The sequence below is a fragment of the Megalops cyprinoides genome, chromosome 13 (genome assembly GCF_013368585.1).
Source record: "Megalops cyprinoides isolate fMegCyp1 chromosome 13, fMegCyp1.pri, whole genome shotgun sequence".
Taxonomy (NCBI): domain Eukaryota; kingdom Metazoa; phylum Chordata; class Actinopteri; order Elopiformes; family Megalopidae; genus Megalops; species Megalops cyprinoides.
This window is the reverse complement of record NC_050595.1, coordinates 8,670,396-8,693,863: the sequence shown is the minus strand read 5'-3', so window position 1 is coordinate 8,693,863 and position 23,468 is coordinate 8,670,396. Positions and strand designations below refer to the sequence as shown.

General features: G+C 44.6%; 1 protein-coding gene across 2 annotated transcripts in view; it reads right to left on the bottom strand.

Annotated features, from left to right (window-relative positions):
- LOC118788532 (tubby protein-like) overlaps positions 1-23,468 on the bottom strand; it is a 74,475-nt gene that overhangs the window by 17,243 nt on the left and 33,764 nt on the right. The window contains exons 1-2 of one of the 2 annotated variants that reach the window (XM_036544558.1): positions 12,315-12,710; positions 6,879-6,930 (exon numbers count right to left, since the gene is read on the bottom strand). In XM_036544558.1, the coding sequence (XP_036400451.1) occupies positions 6,879-6,930; positions 12,315-12,352 (90 nt within the window). In that variant the 5' untranslated portion in view covers positions 12,353-12,710. Of the gene's footprint in view, positions 1-6,878; positions 6,931-12,314; positions 12,711-23,468 lie in introns of those variants that run through there. The other variant, XM_036544557.1, reaches the window with a different exon arrangement.

The following is a 23,468-nucleotide window of genomic DNA, read 5'->3' as shown; positions in this document are numbered from 1 at the left end:
CATTTCCCTTCTTCTCTGTAGAGCTCTTTTTCATCCAATCGCGTGTGACAGAGCTCATTTGTAAGAGACACATTTGTTCCCCAGCTTGAAACCCCAGACCCAGCAGGATACAGAGTACTGAGTCCCCATGCTGCTTATTTAAGCATCCTCAGCATGTGAACAAAAAAGTTGTTGAATGCATATACGAGACAAAAAAAGTCTACAGTCACATCAGAGACAACCCAAACTGCCTTCTGCTCCAATTGTAAAATGCTTTAGAACTGCTCTCCGAAACCACAGACCCAAGCCACAAGCCATCACATGTGCGTTCAGGAGACTCAGAGGAGGGAAACCTCAGAGCTAGGAGCCATAAAACATTCAGTAGATAAAATAAACCTCTCTGTCTAGACCCTAGCCAACACTCGCATTAAACCAGCTCGACAGTACATACTCTCCTCCATTTCAACAGTTTCACACATTTTACTGTGCTTGTTACTATTCTTTTAGCTTGCAGTTATAGGACATTTACATTCACTCAGATTTAACTGTTGCATGCCGAAATGCAGCTGGAGTTTTGCTGGAGTCTCATTAACACTCTCTTCAGGTATACTCTGACCCAGGTCAGGGCGAGGACCTCTCTGCACTTTCCAATACGATATTCCTGCTGGCCAATAGCAGCCAAATTGAAATTAATGTGTTCACTGTGAGGCTGTGGATTGAACAATCAGATTCCCACATGTTTCTCATACAAAAACTACACAAAAGAAATGTCTTCGCTTTTTGTTTCATTTTCTGTGAGAATTACATATACAGGAATGTGTAGATGGGACAGAAAGTGTTTTTGAATGGATGGTGTTACCCAAACCACTCAGCCATGCACAGTGCTCCTTAACAAGCTCCATCTGCATAGGTGGGGATGCCAGTTTAAGCTGCGAATCCACAGCTGTGCTGAGCTAGATCTGCGGATTTCAGCGATTTGAGCTGGAAACGCCTGGTGAGATTGTGCTCCGAATGCTAATTGCACAAGATTTAATTGCTGCCAATTTACCCGGCATTAACTAGAAATTGAATATGCCAGCTGTAGACAAGTAAAAAAAACAAATCAGTCCTCTGAGGTTGATGCAAAATGATGTAGAGAGGTAGCAGCATAATGATTTTGTCAATGAATTTCATTAGTTTTCAAGACTGCTTCCAAATGGCTTCCCAACTGTACAAAGCATGCATGAACAGACACACACACAGAAATAAGTTTGCAAGATGTATTCCCTGTAGGTAGAACCAAGGCAGTGGACCCCTGCTGCTGTCAGAAGGTGTCTAGGTCACATATTGCAGAATTTCAAAAAAAAAAAAAACAGATGCCCATTTTGACTGGCACAGACTAGAGCACACACAGTACAGTCATTTCTTACATCTGAATGCGGCCAGTACCCAGCCTTGAACAGAATCACCTTAACTGTATGTGCCCCTTCAGAGTGAACCAATTTAGTGGCTTGCATTTCTGTTAATTGGGTCTCACCTACTGCTCAAGCACTGCCCACACCAGAACATCATTAGCTGAGCTGTTCTGCTTCCACCAGCTCCACCTTCCTCCTATCTTTTTCTACGTAAACCAGTGCAGTCACTCATTTACATTCAGTCACTTTGTAGACGCTCTCATCCAAGGCAGCTTACAGAGCAAGGGTCTTCCCCAAAGCAAGGTCCTCTTAACGAAGCAAAGTCACATCCCAAATGACATGCGCTTTGCTTGCATGCATCTGATAGAGGGGGGAAAAAAATCCTGATGCTTGTGCTCTTGGTATTCTTGTTATAAATAAAGTACAAAAATAAGATGGTTTAGATGAATAAGATGCAGTGATTGATGTTAAATCTCTGTGTGTGCAGCGTACACCACAGGAGGTATGCGTTTGTTTATTTTCTAGCATCAGCCATTGATTTTATGCGAGGGCTGAACCAGCTTGGTAACGCTAATCGTCGGTTAGGAAACGCACACAAACCCTGATTTGGAGCCCTGTGAGTCATTCACTGCCGCTGTTGTTTCCCATTCAGTGTTTGATTAGTGTTTACTCCGAAAGATAAACAACCTCAGGAGTCTCCCAGGTGGCTCAGCCAGCCAAAGCTCTCGATCCCAGCCCTGCAGCCCAGGCCCAGGTTTAAATCCACGCTGTGTCACCCTCTGACAATGACCCAATTCCCCAGGATAGGGCAAGTTTCGTCAGCCAGGGGGTTTCCCCGTCACAACTGCTGTCAGCACTCTGTGACTCATCGCTCACATGACACCAGGGAGATGCGACCGCCCTCCACTCGGGGTTTGCGCTCCAGGTGCACTGTGGGACTGTGGGTACTGTGAAAAATGCGAGTGCATCACAGACACTACATTTGCTGCACCCCAGCGCTCCTGCGCGGGATGCAGCTGATGTCATGGTGAGACGAGGCTAATGTACAGCTGGCGATGTGAAACAGAGGAAAAATGAAGCAGGAAAGAAAGATTAACAACCTCAGCCTCCCTTCTGGAGCAGGGCCCTTCCCCTCACTTAATAGAAGCTGTCACACACAAAAGCCGCAGCAGTGCAGAGGCGCCATGAAAGGCTTCAATCAATGATGTCAGAAACCTGTGCCGAAAAACTGTCTGAATCTGGCTTAGAGCCACGCGACCACAGCGTCAGGAGCCAATTTCTGAAATCGATCCGCCATTCGGCATTTAACTTAACAGATGATTATCGGCCTGTGGCTGATTCAAATTATCTGTGGCTGATCGAAACAATCTCTGCCATTTGCCACTCGGCGTACGGTATCTCATCCTTCAAAGGCCTAGGCTAGCTCCTCCGCAGCAGCGTTAATGACCCGTCTGATCCATTTGGAAACGCTGTGTATGGAGACACATGATACCGCGGCGTGCAACAGGGCGCACAGTCTTCCATTTGAAGGTTAATGAGCCAGAAATGTAAGGGAAAGAAACGGCGAGCTGGCTGGGGTGGCTGTGCGCCAGGAGACATAGATAGGCGGTTACCGAATTCAATATTTAACATTTGTTCGCACACCTCAAGAAAACGCAGAGCAAAAGGTTGACTGAAGTAGCTGACAGAACTAAAAATAAAATAATATTCATCTTAACAGAATAATAGAAGAAAGCAGCCTGTTGTCAGAAAGACATCCACAGCTTCAAAAGGGCTGACAGATACTTCCTTGGGGACAAGGAAAGTTATAAATAAAATAGGCAACTATCAAATGTGGGGCAAAGCCTTGAATGACTGTTTTATTTTGTGGCTGAGAGTTACCATTTTTCTCTGACAGCCAACAATATGTTTTCATTATTGAGGCTTATTATATATTTATTACAATAATAAAAAAAAGAAATATAGTCTCACTGAGTGTTTGCTCTTCAAATGTCAAGGAGTTGCAAAATGGTACAATAACTTACTATAAATTATACAAACAACCAAAATTTTACACACACAGAGCAACAAGAAAATATTTAAGAATTAATTTAAGAATTTAAGAATATTTAAGATTTTTTAATCTAATAAATATATATATTTAAATGCAATACTACATGTGTAGCATATAGCAAAGTACCTATTTATTTGCTGTGACTGTTGAAATGAAAATTGCCAGTCAAGTGACTGACAGAAATTCATTCCAGCAAAAAAGCTGGTATTTCACGGTTCAGTCATGGCATTTGAACTGCAGACCACATTATCCACAATTTGAAGATCCTCTCACTCCAATATAGTTCATCTCGTTATAAAGCCAGGAAGAAAAACAGGTCACATTGAAAAAAAAAAAAACCCCACCATCTGCCAACCTCAGCTCAGCTCCTCTAAGCAATCAAGTACCCGCCTCTAATTTGGAGATCCTCTCACCTCAGTATGTTCCAACTTGTGAAGCCAAGAACATCTCATCATAACAACAAAAAAAAAACATCTCCTGCCAGTCCCCTCCCTGCTAACGCTGCGAACGACTGCAGATTCGGCTCTATAGCGAAGCGGACACAAGCGGTGAGGCGACACCAGATCTGCGCGGTCTCTCCACCCACCACACAACTGAGGTGCTAACACGCGGCGGGGGGGGAGGCCGCGGCTGCCGGCCCGTGGTCGGCGTCACATGGTGCGCGCGTGTGTCATCTCTTCCGTTACGCTCCTTTTCTAGGCAAAGTTCTTGGCGCCCGTGGCGTCAGAGCAGGGGACGCTGTGTTCTCTCCAAAAAAAAAACGGCAATAAAAAAAAAAGAAGCTCTGACGTCACTGAAATGGCACCAGTGTTTTTCATTTTAGCCAAGTACCAGGCTTGTTGCATGATGATGAAGATGATGATGATGATGATGGTCAACGGGCTAGAACAAGCGGCATCTGTACTGGCACACTATAAGCAAGTGCAGATTGTTGCGGATTGAAGCGAATGCAGATTGTTGCGTTTCCCGCAGCTGCTTGCCATCACGTTTCTGATTAGGGTTTGCCTCCATCAGGAAAGTATTGTTTGTGCCATTCTCTCCCTAAAGTGACACGTATCGCTGCTCTGATGTCCGCAGCAGGGACATTTCTCATTGTATTGTATATCTCATTGTATACAGCATTGTAAATCTGCTGTTCTCTACTGCCTGACCAGGCTTCGGTAGAGCTGAGTTTACTTTTAAAGGAAAAACATTTGTGGATGTTTATGGCATATTTTGGTGAGCATTAGCTACTGCATGCCATCAGCAGTATATATGTTCTCCTGGCCATTACATGATTAAAATGTACTCACAGTGTACTGAACAAAATGTCTGATTACTCTGGTGCTCGTGCTGAAAGCAGCACTTGGCAACAGTAAAACACCGGGTTGGTTTAATGAACACACCACCTCTTTAGTGATGCAGGTGTGTCCTGGGACTCTCAAGGAACCCAAGAGAACTGGGGTTAAAAGAGGTAAAGCGGAACACTCTGAGCTCCAGCCACTGAAGTGCTATTATGCAAATCAGTTAAACGATAACCATTCAGACAGTCAAACAATGTCCCTGCCTCCCCTCACATTAACAAGCCTTATCAGATGTAGACATGCAGCAAGCGTACTGTTTGCCCACTTTTCTATGATCAGTCACACTCCCTCCACCCCCCACCCCACAACTGAGAATCAATCCCCACCCCCACCCCCCCCACCCCCAGCTGTAACAGCAGCCCGATATGGAGGATCACGCTGGGTAATCCGCGAGATGGTGTGAGAGTGTACCCTCCAGCCTCTGTCAGTGATGAACTCATCGCCCGTCCAACAAAAACACCTGCTTATATCCCCTCTTAGAAGGAATCCATCTATTACAGCAAGGCCCTCGATGACAGCGCCTCAAATTACATGTGTCGGTGAGTCACACTCTGAGCTAAAAAACATGTTGGCTCACTCAAAAGATACTGCTATCTTACAGCCATGGTTACATACAGTACAGTGCCAGTAAATGCGGGGTTACTAGTAAACCTCCTATGCACTCATATACTGTAAAAATGGAAGAAAGTGTCCCTTGTTGGATCAGTTACAGCACAGACTGTAAACAAATTTGGTGCAAACAGCCTGACAGGCTAACGAAGGGGAGCATCAATCTCGGCAACCAGATCGGCAAAGGTTAAGAGGTAATTAACCGTTGGAGGCACAGAGCTGATTGCCGGAGTTGCAATCCCGATCCCCCGCTGCTTATTAAATGAAGGGTGCTGGCTGCGGCAACGTCGCCTTTGCTTTCTCATCTGCAGCTCTGATGGGTTTCTGTGAAGTGGTGCATTGAGGCCAGCCAAAATGAGGCCTGGATGTGGTGGAGCAGGGCGGGGAAAAAAAAAACATCACACTTGTCTATTCTGGCCCCTGGCATGTATTTGTACGAGCGCCATGTCAACATCAGAGTGAGAGGACTACAAACAGGTGTGGTGAACAAAGGGACATGAAACATAAATGAGCCGTTTCACTGAATGCGATGGTAGGGATTAATATTAGACTACGCGACCAGGTCCAGTCATTGCTGTGGGTAATACCTTTATTCTAAAATGGACTCTCAGATCACAAATTCCACGCTAGGATAAGATGCTGCTCTAATTGAGTATTGCACGTTTCATGTGAGATTTCGTTTTCGTTTTAGTCAACACAGTTGCAAATGATTATCTTCTCTCTGTGAAGTGCATACTGCCTCCAGGCTCTGCGGGAAGTTCAACAGCAAGTTTTTTCCCGACCACGCAAGACCAACAAGTTACAAACAACAAATGACGGTAATTAAAGAACCACCTGCGATGGCTGTGAAAAATCACCTAAGTGCTAATCAGCTGCAACAGCTCCACCCGGTCTAAGATGTTTGTCAAAATGACTAACTTTTGAAAATCACTAAGGGGATGCACTTTCATGAGTCATCCTTACCTGTTTAGTCTGTCATTTCATCATGTCATGTATGTATCTTGCCATGGTGGCTCTGTAGGTCTGAATGTCCCAAATAGATTTGTAATTTTAACAAATAATTATAATTTGGACAGATAGATTTGTTTCATTGAAGGTAACTGAACTGAATGCCCGCTGTGAGGAGTTCAGCTGCCTCTCTCCTGCTTTCTCAAATTCCCTCATTCATATTTACCTCCCATTTCCCAAATAAATTACTAATGTTAATAGCTAATTATGGTTTGGACAGGCAGGTTTACTTCGTTGAAAAGTAAATGCTTCTGTGTACTGTGAAGAAATCCAGCTGCCTCTCTCTCTCTCTCTCGCTTTCTCCTTCTCCCTCACTCACATTTACGTCACATTTACCTCTGCTCGAACTATTAACAATTGAGGTGCTTCACGTTGAGTGATTAATTATGCCACATACAGACTCCAGACTGCATCACCGATGGGGAGCGGGAAGGAGGGGTCACTTCAGGACAGGGCTGCGTCTGTTCCGTTGTTCCAGGTAAAGGAACCTACCTGTCTGTCCAGCTTCTGTTGGCGGAGGTTGCTGCCCTCATCGTCCAGCACGCTGAACAGAAAAAGAGAGAGAGAGAGAGATAGAGACAGAGAGAGAGGTCATTTCAAGATGAATTTCAGTCACAGCACAGTCACTATCTTTACTGGGAGAGCTGGATCATCTTCCGTTGGCAGACTTAACTGGAAGGTATAGCATAGTACAGGGGATTCCCTAAGTCTTACCAGCCTGCTGGCTTGATTACTACCTCATAGGAGAAGCTTCTGCACATTCTGGAGTTGCATTAACCTCTTTCATGTTACACTTTTGTGTGTGGGGTGAGAAGCATAACAGAACAGACAAAAGTACAATAGCACAGAATAGGAGTAAAGACACAGTTGACACAAATTTTATGTGTCCTCTGCTTGTAGGAGACAGGTGACAGCGTCAACATATGCAGATTCTCCCGCTGTCATCGCTGGGGAATTCATCGCTGAGAGAAAACGAACTCATACATCCAACACGCTCGCATTGATATCTCCTGACCCAGTTTCCTACATCAGGTAACAGTAAGGCGGAAGCATGCCTTTAATAAGCCTGTTTCAAAGGCTTCCCTGTGCCCTCCAGCCACCTTAGCTTTATAGCGCCATAAAGAAGACATGAAACCGCTTTGAAAGCTCATCAAGATACAGTCATTCCGGGTACTGCCATAGACCCCAGCACAGGCGTTAAAAAAGTTCCCCAACGCTCTGCCCAAACTTTCAATCAGCCCAGAGCTGATGGAAAACCGCAAGAAAATCCTCTGCTCTCCCCCTAGAGCAATCACCGGCCTGAGACAAACAAAAGCACGCCAGACACAGAAATGACACGGAATTACGAAATCACGCTTTTTTCCCCCGGTGAAAAAGAAATGAATGGGCACATCTGCAAAGCGTTGTTGTTGAGGATGGTTTTGAAATAAAGGCGGTTGATTTGCAGAGGTCATCTCTGCACCCTTCAGGTAGTACAGGGCAAACTTAACAGGAGAGAGGGGTCCTCTGTGTCTATCTCTGCACTCTGCCCCTCTGCTCCTAATTGGCTGTGGCACATTTACTGATTACCCCTGCCCCCCCCCCCCCCCCCCTTCTAATATGTGTTGCTTAGAATGAGGGTGACAATTAGAGATAAAAGCTTTCCAATTAAAAGGTAATGAGAGTGTTCCTCCATCGGAGAGGGCTGGCAGATTGGGATCGGCGGCACCGAGCCGGAGCAGAGGAGGGAGGTCGATCAGGGTTGCGCTCTGTGACTGACACCTCGGCCCTTGGGATCAACAAACACGTCAAACAACCGATTGGTGTTGGGGGGGGAAGGTCGTGTTCATATATGAAAATTGCAGGTCAGCGACAGATTATGAGTTTGTACGCCGAGACCTGAACTCTCACACTGTATCTGTTCCTGAGGTCAAAAGAAAAGTGCAGTTCAGTGTGAATGTGGGTGGCGTGATGTGTGACATGTACCTCACATGTCTTTGTCATGCGAGAATAAACACAGGGTCCTGCATCTCCACCACCACCCCCCCCCCCCAAAATACACACACTCACATACAATAGTCTTTTTTATTCTTTAAACCATGACCACCCCATGCTTCTTCTTCATGGTAATGAAAATGGATGATTAGGTTTACACCCTCATACCACACAAAGACACCAGTGTCTTTGGGTAGGCAGGAAAAACTGTAATCTAGCATCCATTTATGGGGCTATTGAGCTCATACTCACACTCACACACACATACATACACACATACACACTCCACAAATGGACACACACCTTCTCTCCACAAATGTCTCTTGCTCTCTAAAAACACACATACGCACAAAAAGACTTAGACATACCGTACATTCACAAAGACACACACACACACACAACTGCTGAGTCTCTGGTGCATTCCCATCAGATCGGCAGATAATGACAGATAATCTGTGCTGCTATAATGAGGATCAGGCTTTACAGATGAACAAAGAGGTGAATGGCACCCCAGTTCATACAGCCACTCTGAGGAGTAGGCTGGGGGATGGGATCAAACTCAGAAAAGACTGCAGCCCCACACACAAACAATATGTGTGGGGTGGCAGTGTAGCATAGTGGTAGTGAGCAGGACTTGTCACCTAAAGGTTGCCAGTTCGATTCCCCGCTGGGGCACTGCTGCTGTACCTTTGGGCAAGGTACAAGGTATCCCACAGCTGCTTCAGTAAGTATCCAGCTGTATACACGAATAACATTGTAACCAATGTAAGTTGCTCTGGATAAGTGTCTGCTAAATGAAAATATAAATATAACGTACACATACATAACACCACGAGAGAGAGCTTGTTTTTCACATAATCTGACACTGCAAGATGGAAATCTAACTAAACCTGCTTTGGAGATTCCTCTTTTACACTGCAGGCCAGCACAATGGTGCCTTTTTTCCCCTCAGTGAGCTAGTACAGGAAGATGTCTTTGACTTACAGTATTCTGATATTCCCTCAAAGGGATACAAAAACAACTTTGCACTCTCTGCCAGCCTTTGAATAATGCATTAACTTTCTAGTCAGAAAACACACAGGGACCACAAATTTGTCAAATGTCTTGCACAAGAGATAATCCACGGACGTTTCATAAATCCATTATGTTTCAGGCAGCCAATGGCATTTGCCTGAAATCACATCAATATTTGCCCTTGTGATTATTATTTAATACATATTGTCTATGTAAATGGAGCTTGAAATTCATTTTTAACATTTCCGACAGGTTTCAATTTCAAACACTCATTGATTTCTGGATGGCTTGCAAATTAAATTTGAGCTACAATTACATTGTGATAAATGGAGCAATAATAGTGAGGGCAAATATTGATCATTTTTTCAAAGGAAAAACATGGGCACTCTTGCACATTTATCAGATTTCAATGAATTAGATTATGCTATCAAATATAAAGTTTTTAATTTGAAAAAAAATGCATCACCAGCCCCAGCATAATGTGTAAATCCCTCATGTTGAGCAAAGCTCCTAATGCGCAGACGGCAGATTTTCAGCTTTGTTGTACCGATTCATTTGCACCTAAGCAAGACACACATAAAAAGATAAAGGTTCTTTAGATCTGTAGGTAAATTCCTGGCAAGCTGATAATGTTCACAGCATCCTGCTCTGTGTCGGGTTTAGTGAGCCTGCAGCCAATGAAAAGATAAACATTCAATTACGTAATGTGCCAAGAAGAAACAGATTTACTATAAGCCATTTCCTCTTGAATCACAGTATGAATACGGAAGAAAACCAGCGCAGAAAAAAGACACAATGCAAATGATGAGCTCTGAGCTATAAATACCCACTGGACGCAAGTGGAAGGGTTTACTGAGGAATTTATTGAGCTGAGGTGAGAGCATGACGGTCTATCTGTTCTGTCTGCAGACGCCTACTGACAAACCCTAATTCCACCAAAGTCCATTCATAAAGCGTGCCGTAAATCGTAATCGTGTTGTGCTAGGCTTAGGGTTTGACCCCGTCTGCTGGGGAGAGGTCTGAATCAGTCAAGACCGTTAGGTGAGCGCGGTGCTTCCTGCGGCGTGACCTCCCGGCAGTTGGAGCGTTTCCAGGGTCTGCCCGGTGCAGCGCAGGATTGATGAGATGGGCCGGATGTGAGGGGCAGATATGGCTGGATGTGGCCACCTCCATCACTGGGGTGTATTTTTCATGGTAGGTCCCATCTGCTGGGGCAGCTCCTCATTGCGCCGGGAAGCCATCCGTGACAGGCTGCCAAGCCAGGGGGCGGTCTGCGGGACAGAGCCTCGTCTATCTACACCGCGTGTGACAAACCGCTGTCTTACCACAACCACCTCGTCTCTGCATTCATCAGAGAGCTGCTGTCTACACACGGTGTTTGCCCCAAGCGCCCCACAAACATCAGCTCCTCCGCCTCCCCCACCTGGCCACCACTCACGGCGTCACCGTGGGGCTAAGCTTCCGCTGATTGCGTCTCCCCTTGCTGATAATGACATTCTTCAGAACATGTACCAGATGGGCTCTGAACACGGCTACACATAAAAGAAACTGTTTAACACCAGGCAGTGATCGATGCCCTGATTTTGAGTCATAAACAGCGAGATTGCTTTTGCATGCGCTCTCTATGTCTGCCCTCACACTTCATAAAAAGTAATTTTTCACGTTATGACTGGAAGGCGCTTGTGCTGTCACCCAGGGGGGAGGCCTTGGGGGACTGAGTCATCTGCTGTAATTAAAAACAAAATCCATACATCAGGTGGTCTTTAAAAAGCCTATTTAATTCAAACGTAAAGACCTTTTGACGGCAGGACTCCCAGCCCACTCTCTAACGCAATACTGGCTGTTGGTTCTTAGGAAACGATCGAAGGCGGCCAGGAACTCGCTAGCCCTGCTTAGGAGGCAAGTGTTCCTGACGCAAGCCCACTGTGACAGAGGTGACAAGCAGGCTCCGTAACTTATGGCAACCAGCAGCCAATGGGAGCGGAGGCAGTGCATCCATGGCAATGGGGCTTCTCCTGGAAGCAGCAGCAGCTACAATGCCATTGAGAGCAGACACGCGTCATTTTTTTTTTTTTTCTCTCAAGGAAAGGCGAAGTGTTGATTAATACAGATATCACCGGCCATTTGGAGCAGGGAGAGAGAGACCCTTGCACTCTCATACATAATGCATCTCCTTTATCTACAATGAACAGAATGAATAAAATGGCATAGGTCATGTAAGCAAACAAAGAAGTGCTACTCATGCCGGTCTTTGTGAAGAAAAGCTTAATTACGGGGGAAGACACCTATTGATCACTTCTAATACTATATTCTCTGCTTGTAAAAACCGTAAATGGTAAATTTGACCCCCATAAAAAGAGTACTCAGTAGTTGCATATCCTTATGAATGAAAGTTAATTAAACGGTCGAAAAAAAAAATATTTATGAGCCAAAAGCAAGTCATTTTCTATGCTCACCTCAAGGGAAGATCAAGGCAAACTGCATTTAGTGTTAATATGCTCATAAGCTATGCGGAAGAAAAAAAATAGTCAAAAAAAGGATCAAACATATTCATAGGAAAAGCTAATGCATAAAACAAAAAAAGCTGAATATATTCTGCTTTGATTAACCACAGATTAGCACAGAATTCAAAAGCAGTTTTTCCCGCAATTGCCGGTTCCATGTGGAATCGATTCTGTCCGCATATTGACCACTACATAACTTGTGATGTACCTCACATACCACCACATGTGCAGCGAGACAAGAACAGCAAAGAGGCTTCTCCTGAACACAGCACAGCATGAGAGGAGCCCACAGATTCATCTGAACTTGCACCCACGCCTTTCCCTGCAGTAGCGTGCGTCTCTCACTTCCCAGAGGCACTGCTCTCTCTAACACTCCAACTTTCCCCCTCTCGGCTGGACCTGCGTTCTGGGGACTCTGGGGAGCGGGACACGGTACCTGTAGGGGATCCAGTCGGAGTAGAGTTTGGAGCTCATATCTCCCGTTTACTCGTGGCTTCGAAGAGCTCGGCTGGGGGGCCCGCAGCGACGGAGAGAGAGACGGCGACGATCCTGGCGACGGAGCCCAAGCGGAGATCCTCTGCCCGAGGGGGGGATCTGGGCCAGGGGCCGGGGCGCTGCATAGATCTCTCTAAGCCCCTCCGTCTCTCCCATTCAGCACTGGAGGAGCCCAGCTCGGGGCTGGAGTCGTCTTCTCCGTTCGCTCGAAATCCAAAGCACGGGCGCTCCTCGATCAGGCGTGCAGAAAACACGTTTCCTCCCCACGTCCCCCAACGTCTCTCTCTCTCTCTCTCTCTCCGTCTGCGAGCTCACACGAGGGCTCTCATGCTCTCCCGCTCTCTCCCTCTCTCTGTCCGCAATCGCGCTCTCTCTCTCTGTGTCCTCTGCACTTGTTTTCCCTCCCCCTTTCCTTCCCTGTGCTCTTTCTCTCTCTCTCTCTCTCTCTCTCTCTCTCTCTCTCTCTCTCTCTCTCTCTCTCTCTCTCTCTCTCTCTCTCTCTCTCTCTCTCTCTCTCTCTCTCTCTCTCTCTCTCTCTCTCTCTCTCTCTCGCTCTCCCTCTCCTTATAATCTCGCACACAGCCGTGGGTAGAGACAGACAGGTCGCAGCGTTCTCCTTTTGTTGTGGTCTTTTGATGTTAGCGGCACTTTCCCCATCCCTCCCTTCCCCTCTGTCCCCAACGGGTAGCGCCTTCAAAAGACGCGGGACGCTTGAAGAGGACTCAAATGTGTTTGTAATTATTCAGAATTTATTCATTTATTCTGAGAGCAGAGTTCATTAGGCAGGGACGGTGCAGAGCATAGAGGACTGCGCTTAGCTCACCATATTCTGCCTACACAAAGACTCAGTACACTGCCAATGAGACATAAATATGGGTCTTCCAGTTTATCCCTATAATTAGTCGTAGAATTAAATAAAACAGATAACTTTGGCATTCAGCCTGCAATGAATGAAGGCCACTCATCATTTAATGAATCAGGAGAAAATCATTTAATTTAAACAAACTGAATTCATAGACATCAGCGGCAGCAGGCTTTGACAAAACAGTGATGAATGTTTCAAAGACCCATTCAGTGTTTGTAGTGGAATTACGTGATACAGATATGACAGCATCTATGCAATGCATTCCTCTACCATATGCTGATCATTGCAAGCAAACACGGCACAGAGAAGATCCTCGGTCATTCTGCAGTGCCCTCCAAAAACATACTATTGTCCCCCCCCCCAGTGTCTCCGAGGATTTCTGAGGCACGTCCAGAGCTGCTGCATTTCCTCTTGTTCATCGGGCGCTCTGGCAGCTTTTCGCTGTGCCTCGCGTTACATCACTGTGATTTAGCGCACGCCTGGTTAACCAGGGCATTCCCTGCATTTCTGCGGTGCCGCTCGGACTCCTTCACGGTCTCCCCCCCCCCCCCTGCAGCCAGCGGCCCCTTTCTCAGGAATGCAGGGTGCGCGCTCGTGGGACAGCCGCTCTTGGTTTTTACGCGACGGTGAATTTTCGCGCAGAGTGTTTACAACATGGCCTTATCGTTGCCTGAGTACACGGCTCTGAAAGGGCATTAATAAACATCAGCTGTCCTGTGGATGCGTTTTAGCTCCATTATTCATTGGATGCTGCTGATACAGGCAAGGCTGCCCATGCTTTCCCACATTATACTGCACTAAAACCGGAGAGCAGAAATGATGCTATGTGGCTGAGCCAAGGTGAACAGAATGAGGTCCAGGAAAGCAATGTTCGCTCAGCGCCTTTGAAGAACCAAGGCTCATTTCTGAAGGCTGGACAACAGGGATGCGTTCTAATATGCTTTAGTGAAAAAAGATAAAAAATAAAAACAGTTCCTAGGGGGCACCCACATGATATCAGAGGGCTTTCTGTTCAGCTGCTTGCTCTTTGTTCTGCGAAGACACAAAGAACTATGTCAGATTAGACAAGTCAGAAAGAAGGTCTCAGGGAAGTGTGAGGTCAGGTATGGTGACATTTCACATTTTAAAAAGCCACCTGCTCTGGTGTCACCGTAACCTGGGTGCATACTGAGCCTAGTACCAAACCAAAACCCCCAGTAATGTATGCATAAGTAACACTGCACTTGGAGATCACTCCCACGCATGGAGGTTCACACTAGAATGGAGGAAGTAATTGTGCTGCTATGGATCAGCGTTTGGCATCACATGAAGTCTATTATAAAGGGCAGCGCTGCTCTTATTATTTATTACTAAGCGCTGTGTGCTCGTGGATGTACTGATGTACTGTAGGCAAACTGTTCTTACACAGAAGAGTGCTGTGCACTCTTTGTAAGCTAAAATGATTACTATTGCGCGCTCAGATTTCATTGCCGTTTTTTTTTTTTTTCTTCCTGATGCTCATTCCCTGTATTCAGCACTATTCTGTACCCCTGCTCACGTTGAGCTCGCTGCTCCTGCGATGTGCACCTACTGCAACGTATCCTGCCACAGTGGCCTTGTGCATCGCTCTAGATAGAAGCATCGCCCGAATAAATAAATGATACTAATCATTAGAGCGGGCGCACGCTCTCCTGTCTCCATCTGTAGAAGGCTGTCCGGTATAAATACAGCACTATTTCACCACTTCCATCAACCATGAGGTTCATGCTACATCTTTTTACACATAGCTCTCCCATTTCCAAAAGGAAAACGAAAACATTCATAAAAGACATTCATAGGAAAATAAAAGGAAGACCTAGCTGCCACATTAGTTAAGAAATACAAAGCAACCGTTCTTGAGGAATTGCATAACACCTTCTCATTTAGATGTATGGTACTGCGCTCTCTGTACTAAACATTCTGTACAAACCTATTCCCACCAATGTGCCACAAGCGTCCAAAGCAATTTGGTTCTTGTGAGCAGAGTAAAAAGCATTGCGTTGTCCTAAACAGGGCAGAGCTTATAAGTGATGAATGACTGTTTTATCAATAATTCTTCAAATGCACTGCTGGTCCTGCCCTGCTCTGCCCTGTTCTAGAGTACCCCCCCCCCCCCCCCCCCCCGCCCCCCCCAGTCTGCCAGTCAGACAGTAATTCTGCTTAACAGCTGCAGACCTGACTATCTGGGGAGTTTGGTGTTAATTATTCATCGGCTTGATCAGGCATGCAGGACAGGAACACCCTGCCCGCGAACATCACAAGCATTCACCCGAGAGCGGCGTGGGCAACATTCCCAAACGGTCCCTTCGTTCCACATCTAATCTCTGACCTTTAACCCCTCCATCTTCATCCACAGCTGCTGCAGCTCCTCCTCCCTCCTCTCGCTCCCTCTATCTATCCATCTCTCTCTGTCCCATCTCTTTCTATTCCACTCTCTCTTTGTGTCTATTCCCCCCACTCTCAAGTTTCTCTACAATCACACTTTCACTGCCTCTACCGCCCTCTCACCCTCGCTCTCTCTAACACTCTCTCACTCCCTCTATCCCTTTCTTTCTTCCTCTCTATCCCTTCTCTCACTCTCACATGCCTCTCTTTCTTTCCCTCTCCTTCTCTTTCTCTCTCTCTCGATAACACTCACTAACCCAGCACCCTGGAACACCCACAGACACTGAGGCATTACAGCACGTTCTGTGCTCTGCTTTTTTGCTGGCTCCTTTGGAAGGAGAACCCAAGACAATCGGTGCTTGTGAGAGCGAGGTGATACTTAATTCACTTCTGCCACTCAACCTGAAAGTCTTTTACTTACCGCAGTAAAACTGCAGAGGGTAGCAGAAAATGGCTGAGTGCTGAACTGAATTGGCAGGAAATACTGTTTGATTTAAACAATGTGTAAAATACAAAAACACCCTTTTATTTCCCATATTTTTGCATTAGAGGCACCATTTCATTACACAATAATGCAATGATAGCAGGAGCCAGGTCTGGTTTTTAACATCTTAAAATCAATAATTATCTACAGTAAACACCAAAAGATACCATCTCTGATGCCATCAGAAACAGTGGGTTTGAATACAGCAGATGCCTAAAACAAAATGTAATCGACTCTAGTGAAATTCCTACAAACAGTTAGGTACATATTGTTTTGTCTAACCCATCGAATGGTCATAAAAATCAATTCTGAAACCTCATAATATTTTGTACAGAATCAGGAAAATGGTAATGTCACCAAGCCATTGAAACAAATTATTATATTCAAGAGAAAGTAAGCTGAAGTATCATATTGACAAAGAAGGGCCGTGAAAAGTGCAGATTCAAATGGGGTATTTATGGTAGGCAGGGCTGGAAACACAATCTCACTGATTGCATTATGTATTCCTGGCCTTTTGCAGCCAGCAGTTTAAAAATCACAACCCAGGGTTTCCAATTTGAATTTCAATCTTGTGTCAATTGATTTTTTCTTTTATGCCCTACAGCTTGTGGAAAGATGTCCCTCATATGGTCCTGTACAGCTGTCCACACAGACTCTTTTTAACGAGTATGAGCAGCAAGGTCATTTAGCATGCATATTTCCACATGGTAGCTTAATGCACCGCAAATTTGGTCAAAAGAGGAGACGGTAGCAATGCTCAGACATCCTCAGCCATCTCGGGTACGTTCACTGCCATGTCCCTGATTACAACCGTACCAAACAATTCGGAGCTTCAGCTCGATACGACTATTTTTGGAGGGTTCATCATTTGCGTACAAAAATATTCCGTAAAAAGTCTAACTGGCAGCGATTTGGTCATGGCAGCAGTTCAAAGCTCGGATGCACAGGAACTTACTCTCTCGTGACAGGGACCGAATCTCTCTGCCCCGGAGGGCAGGCGCCCCAAGGGGAGGTACAGATGGGAAAACGTTGGCTGCTGGTCAGCGGCGATCTCGCCCAGTCCAGCCGAGCGTGACATCATAGCTCATTCACAGACACACAAAATGCACTTCAGAGGAGATGGATGCCGGTATATCAGCGATAACTGACACTGAATTGGAGGAAAAATGAAAAGGACCTCTCAACCATATACAAGACTCAGTTACATTTCAATCGGCCTGTTTTCTGATACAGTGATACCGGGCTTGAAAAGCGTGGTAATTGCAGTCTGACTGCTTGTCAGACTGATTCCCACACCAGTGGAGAGGAGTCTAAGTGGTCCTCCATCAGCCACCACCACAGTGTCACTGGAGTCCTCTGTGGTGACAGCAGATGGAATCAAAGAAATACAGGTCAATGCTTCAGTACAACTGTCATCCACAATAACCTTCAGAGGAATGAATGGGAAGCACATTATTACATGTTATATATAATACTGCTTATTTTATATTATAACCATTATAAAAAATGGTTTCCGGGACATGTCAAAATAAAAATATATTTTCACATTCAGTTAACCCATTTACATGGGATTTTTCCAGAAGCAGCTGACATCAGCTACCATGCTACCTGTGCATAATGACTTTTCTGTGCCATAATCATTACACCACAGGACCTACACAACCTCTTCAGTTTTCTCCAGCAGACACGGGTGCTTCCCCCCTGACCTACCTCCAGAGTCAGTCAGCTATACCTCAGGCGAGCTGGAGGCATTTCCGCAGCAAGCTGATCTGCGCTGACAGTATGCTGGCTAACCCTGCACACGATGGAGGGTTCGGCCCGGTGCCCGAGCGCATCGCACGGAAGGCCTGTTTATCCCTCGCTGTCATTTTGATTTTGGAGTCGCTCAAAACACAGCTCATTTTACAAGCCAGAGGAAACAAAGGCAATTATTTGTTTCTTGCTTGGTTTTACTGCCTGCGTGAGCATGGGGAGCGAGGACATAAATCCTGGGAAGAAAATCATGGAAACGAGCGTTCAGTTCAAAATTGCTTGGAAGCAGATGTACACAATCTGAGAATTTGTGCCAAAATATCCGACCATCAGAGAAAGACTGGGAAGACTGCAGAGACAAGATTTTAAAAAACCAAAGAGGAAACGCAAAAAAGACAAAGGAGTCAATGAAGCATAAATGAGGTCACTTGTAAAAATTTTCAATTTAATGGAGAGGATATTGGGTTGTCCTTGGGCATATGATGCAGTGGGTTTATCGGAGAACAGCTCAGCACTAGGCAGGGAGTCGTCCATGAGCCAAACTGCAGTGGCAGCTGACAGCACAGAGTTACCTATCATGTCAAATCAAATGATAATGATAGCTATCATGGCAGATATCAAAGCCCCAATTTTTTGTGTGTGTGTGTGTGTGTGTGTGTGTGTGCACGCATGTGTTTTTTTATACCACATACTGCTGGTTAGGTAACACGGCCTTCACATTTCATTAAAGGTCCATGCTAGAAAACAAACAAGCAGTTGCTTCCTGCGCTATACACTGCATCCGCATATAATCGGCTGTCACTATCGTAAGCTGTCCAAAATAACAACAGCAGGACCATAAATACACTCCACAGGACTTCCTCCTTCATCTTATGCTAGTAAACAAGTGCCCGTTACTTGTTGAGCAACTTAAATCATCTGCTATACTCGTCAAAACATGCGAGTTTGGCAGGTGTAGGCGATACACCTAGTTTCTTTTCACAACGCACTCATATCGAGGTGACACAGTTCTGTACTCGCGTCATCGGTAGTTCATGCTGAAAAATAAATAAAATGTACCTCCCTGTCTGCATTTACGCAGCAACATCTGCCACAGCCTTTTCTGTTCTGCTTTCTCCAGAACAGCAATACTAAGAGCATGAGCCTCAGGGCTCAATCCACCTCCACCATCAAATCATATGAACTTGCAAGGAAAGGTTGCAAGCAAAAGTATTTAGTCAGCAACTTCCCTCACTTACTTATAAGCATGATGTAAGAAGGAGTAAGTTCAACTCTAAAGATGCTACAGGGCACATGATAAGTAGACATGGCTGCAATACAGGTTCTTATTCAAAGGACCCAAACAGCTAAAGAAGAGTCAGAGAAAACCAAGCTCAGAGCTCAATCACAGGTGACTGTGACAACTCTGCCTCCCTCCAGGGGGCACTGTCACTCTGGCAGGCTCATTATGTAAAAACACAGCCCCATTTGCATTTATGAGCAATAAAGCTGGAGTATCTTCTTGCCCACCGCAACCAACCACCATCCAATTAATATGCAACTGCAAATGAGGACAAAATGGTTAGATACTTTAATGGAAATAATTCATACAGTACAAGCAACGCACCAACTCTAATATTCATTAATAGGGCATCTTGTATTCAGGGAGTCAATTCACATGGTCATCCGGTTCCAGCCAAACAGCAAAACCAGATGTGAGCTACATCATTGGCTGCATGGCTGATGGGGAGGGAAGAGGGCCAGATGGGTATCCAGCAGAGTTATACAAATCATCATCATTTCAGATTTGCTTGGTGCCTGCATTAACTATGATTATCACGTTCGCATAAACCTGGATTCAACTACACCTGAACACATTTATCACATCTGTCACGTCTCTAGATGTATCCGTCTCCTCTGGCTCACTTTTCAGTATAATATCCGTTTTTATTACTCCACTATTGTACTGTAATGCAAACCGTGTGAGAATTCAAAAAGAGCCCCCGTAAAGAGTTGCGTTGTTGGGGTACTAATTCTGCAGGTCTGTTATTGCTGGATGAGCGGACAGGTAACTGAGCTAAAGACACACAGTGCAGTTTGATGCTGTACATCGCGGCAGCTAATCATCGAACATGAAACCCTCACTTGCCTCAAATGAGCGGAAGTGAGGGTTTCTCTACACTAATTACACTAAAAAAAGCCAATTACACTTGATTTCAATGTTGCCAACCGGCAAAGTAGAAACAAAAATCCATGTATGACACCAAAAAAAACTTTCAGAATATATCAAATGAAGTAGCCTTAGCACGATCATCTCCGTTTCCACGTTTTTATCATTTTCAAACGAGCTTTCGTATGCACTTAGGGGAGTATATGGTGCAGATGACACTGCTGTAAATCATGTAAGGCTCACCTGTGATAATTCATCAAAAACCCCATTGATAACTTTGAACAGTTCTGAGTTGACATGTATCAGGTGAGGTACAACAGAGTGTGGTTAGTGTGCATCTAATTGAAGTTCCAAATGAGAATTCAGGAGGATTCAGGAGGAATTTTTAGACATTCCTTCTGCAATTAGCAAGCCTGTCCCATCCTCATGTATAAAAAACTCACCATTTCCTTTTCATGTCAGCTGTTTAAGGCATCCCTCCTACATCCCATCTCCTCATTTTTCTGTTCCTGTGTATGATGTCCAAACAAGGGGGGTGGTCAACAACCTCAGCCAATGGCATGTTGCAACCCCTTCTTCTAACTCCAAGCCAAAGACCACTACTACTGTACCCTCATCAAAAGCAACACTTCAAATCACAATACTGTATTAATACTGTATCAACTGAAGCAGCAACTAATAAATCTATAAAAGACACTCCACAACTGGCTCTGATCACCTTAGCACAAAAAGAGAAAATGAACTTACAGGACCCCAATATGTTAAAGGCATCATCTTTTTGGTGAACATGGACTTTAAGGCAGCTAAATTATTAGCCAAGGGACTTGAACCCATTTTGCCAAAAATAACTGTCCCAGATCAGACAGACCGTGTAAGGCTTCATACTGATGCTGGAAGCCTCATAGGTGATGAGCAGTATTCACAGATTTGACAACATGATGCTCATGTGGTCTCTTTAGATACCAAAAAGGCATTTGACGTCACAGAGTACTGTTACTTATTTAGTTATTTTTTAAAAGACCCGGGAGCACTGCTTAGAGGAAGAAGAACTGAATAATTTAAATTGGGTTAAACTTTTGCATGTCTCTACCACAACAGCAGTCACACACTTGACTAAAATACTTAAAAGAAAGGGACCAAGTAGAACTGTGTGGCCTTGAAGACTCTTACAAATTACATATTATCATTATAGGTACTGATAGAGATGATCGGGTAAAGTTGGGTGGTCTTAAGATAGATGCAGTCCTTAAACCAATGACAGATGTGTAAAATTGCTGTTCTACTGCGTCTCGGCATAATTATCCAAGATCCTCTGTTTCTGTAGTCATAATTATACAAGTTTTCTAGATAGACATTGCATCTTATTAAGGCAACAGTCCTCCTTCTTGATCATATTGACAAATGTAGATGGGCTCAGGAAATGACATAATTATCTTTATTAATGTATGCTTCTGGGTAACCATCTGGGAAATGATACATATTGACAGATCTGATTAAACTAAATATAAATGTACTACTACACAGAACTGAGGGTGACCTACATAGGTGGTCATCTTTACCAGCTTTCATCCCAGGCTGAAATGTAGTGATTAATATGCTTCCCCATCTAAATGCTACTGTACCTAAATATGTTTTGGTTAAATATAAAAATTGCTGAAGTTAACGCCAAGGCAAAGTATAATAGTTTTTATCAACAGCAATAAGCACCACAGAAATAAACTTGTGAAGCTCCTGTCCCCTGTCAACAAAATGTAATTAGCCTTGCCCAAACTGAAAGCACTATCAAGGGGTTATCCCATCGGAGCTATCTAATTAGATATGACTAATTCCTCAATGAATATAGCTTGACTCAGCCTGAAATCATTAATAAGTACCAAATAAATAACTGAAGTTCCAAACAAACATTAGGGAGGAGAATTTTTTAGACAAACCCTCCGCAATCATCAAACCCATCCCATCCTCAAATATAAAAAACTCAGCAGTGCCTTCTCATGTCAGCTGTTCATGGCATCCCTCCTCCCCAGCTCCTCATTTTTTTCTATTTTTGTGAATCATGTCCAAACAGGGGGGTCAACACCCTCAGCTCACAGCAAGGTGTGACCCCTCCCTCAGACTCCAGGCCAAAGACTGCTACCACTATACCCTCAACAAAGGCAACACTTCTTATTGTATCAAAACTATATACTGAACGCTAATTAAAAATGGATGAAAGATCACAGCTTTTATTGCTGAGGATGAAAAGCTTGTTTTTTAGCCCTAGTTGACAATAATACTAATTTTCTACCCTCATGTATAGATACTGCTCTGAAACTGTGGTATAAAATGGTGTTAAAACTGGTGTAATAAAATGCCAGACCATACAGTGTAATATCATCAGCAATTTGAGTCTTGGTTTCATGCACACCAGAATTAGTTCTTCTGATTCCAGCAAATTGGAAGTTTTATTAATTCTGTGCTTTTACACGAAAAAGAACCCAAGGGCTTAATGAAATCAAGAGACACAAAATTAAGGTTACTACCAAAAAAGAACTGTGTGTGTGTGCGTGTGTGTGTGTGTGTGTGTGTGTGTGTGTGTAGATATGCATTTATGTATAAATATTTGCAGAGTATTTCAGATGTATTACAGAAAATATACATGTGGGAACACACTCCTGGGAATAAGTTATTGTGCCTACAAAAACATTAGAAAAAAACTATGCCAAATATACGGGCACGCACAAAATATGATAATAAAAAAAATCTTATCTCAGAATGGTTCTGAATAGGAGTGCCCATGGTAAGTGTAAGATTAAGTTTAACGGTTATCAACCGTATCTTAACATTTTTTATATTTCAATATAAGAGACCAATCCAGAAGCATATTTTGCACATAAGAAACAGAATTTACATCATAGTTATCATTAACAGCTCACTTACCATGACAAAACTATGACTTCATCTGAAATCCTTTGTTTCACCCTTCACTATGTGCATCAGAAATTGTTTCAGGCAAGCATTTCCAAAGCGGACATGGCGCTAGAGTCTCCAGGCACATCTCCTTTTAAGCACTATGTATTGCTGCTTTGGCCTGACTGAAGAGTCTTGCCCGGGAAGCCCCTCGTCCAGCCTACGGATCCCTGTCCCTGACCTGACTCTCTTGGTATGCTGTGGATGTGCAGACCTGGCTGGGGTGCAGTGATGTAACAGATCCTCTGAAGGTCAGGGGGGATCCTTTGGTGGAATCCTCCAGCTGAAGCAGAGAGGCAGGCCTTGGCCAGCTGGTCTGGGAGCAGGGTCTTCTCTGAGAGACGCACGTACACACACATACACACATCCACGCAAATCCAAACTCTGAGATGGGTTTACTGGGCTAGGGGCAGGGGGCAGGGGGCAGTGTGCAGCATGGCTAGATGAAGACCACTGAAATGGGAGCTGATCATCCGAGATGAACCTCCTTTTGAGA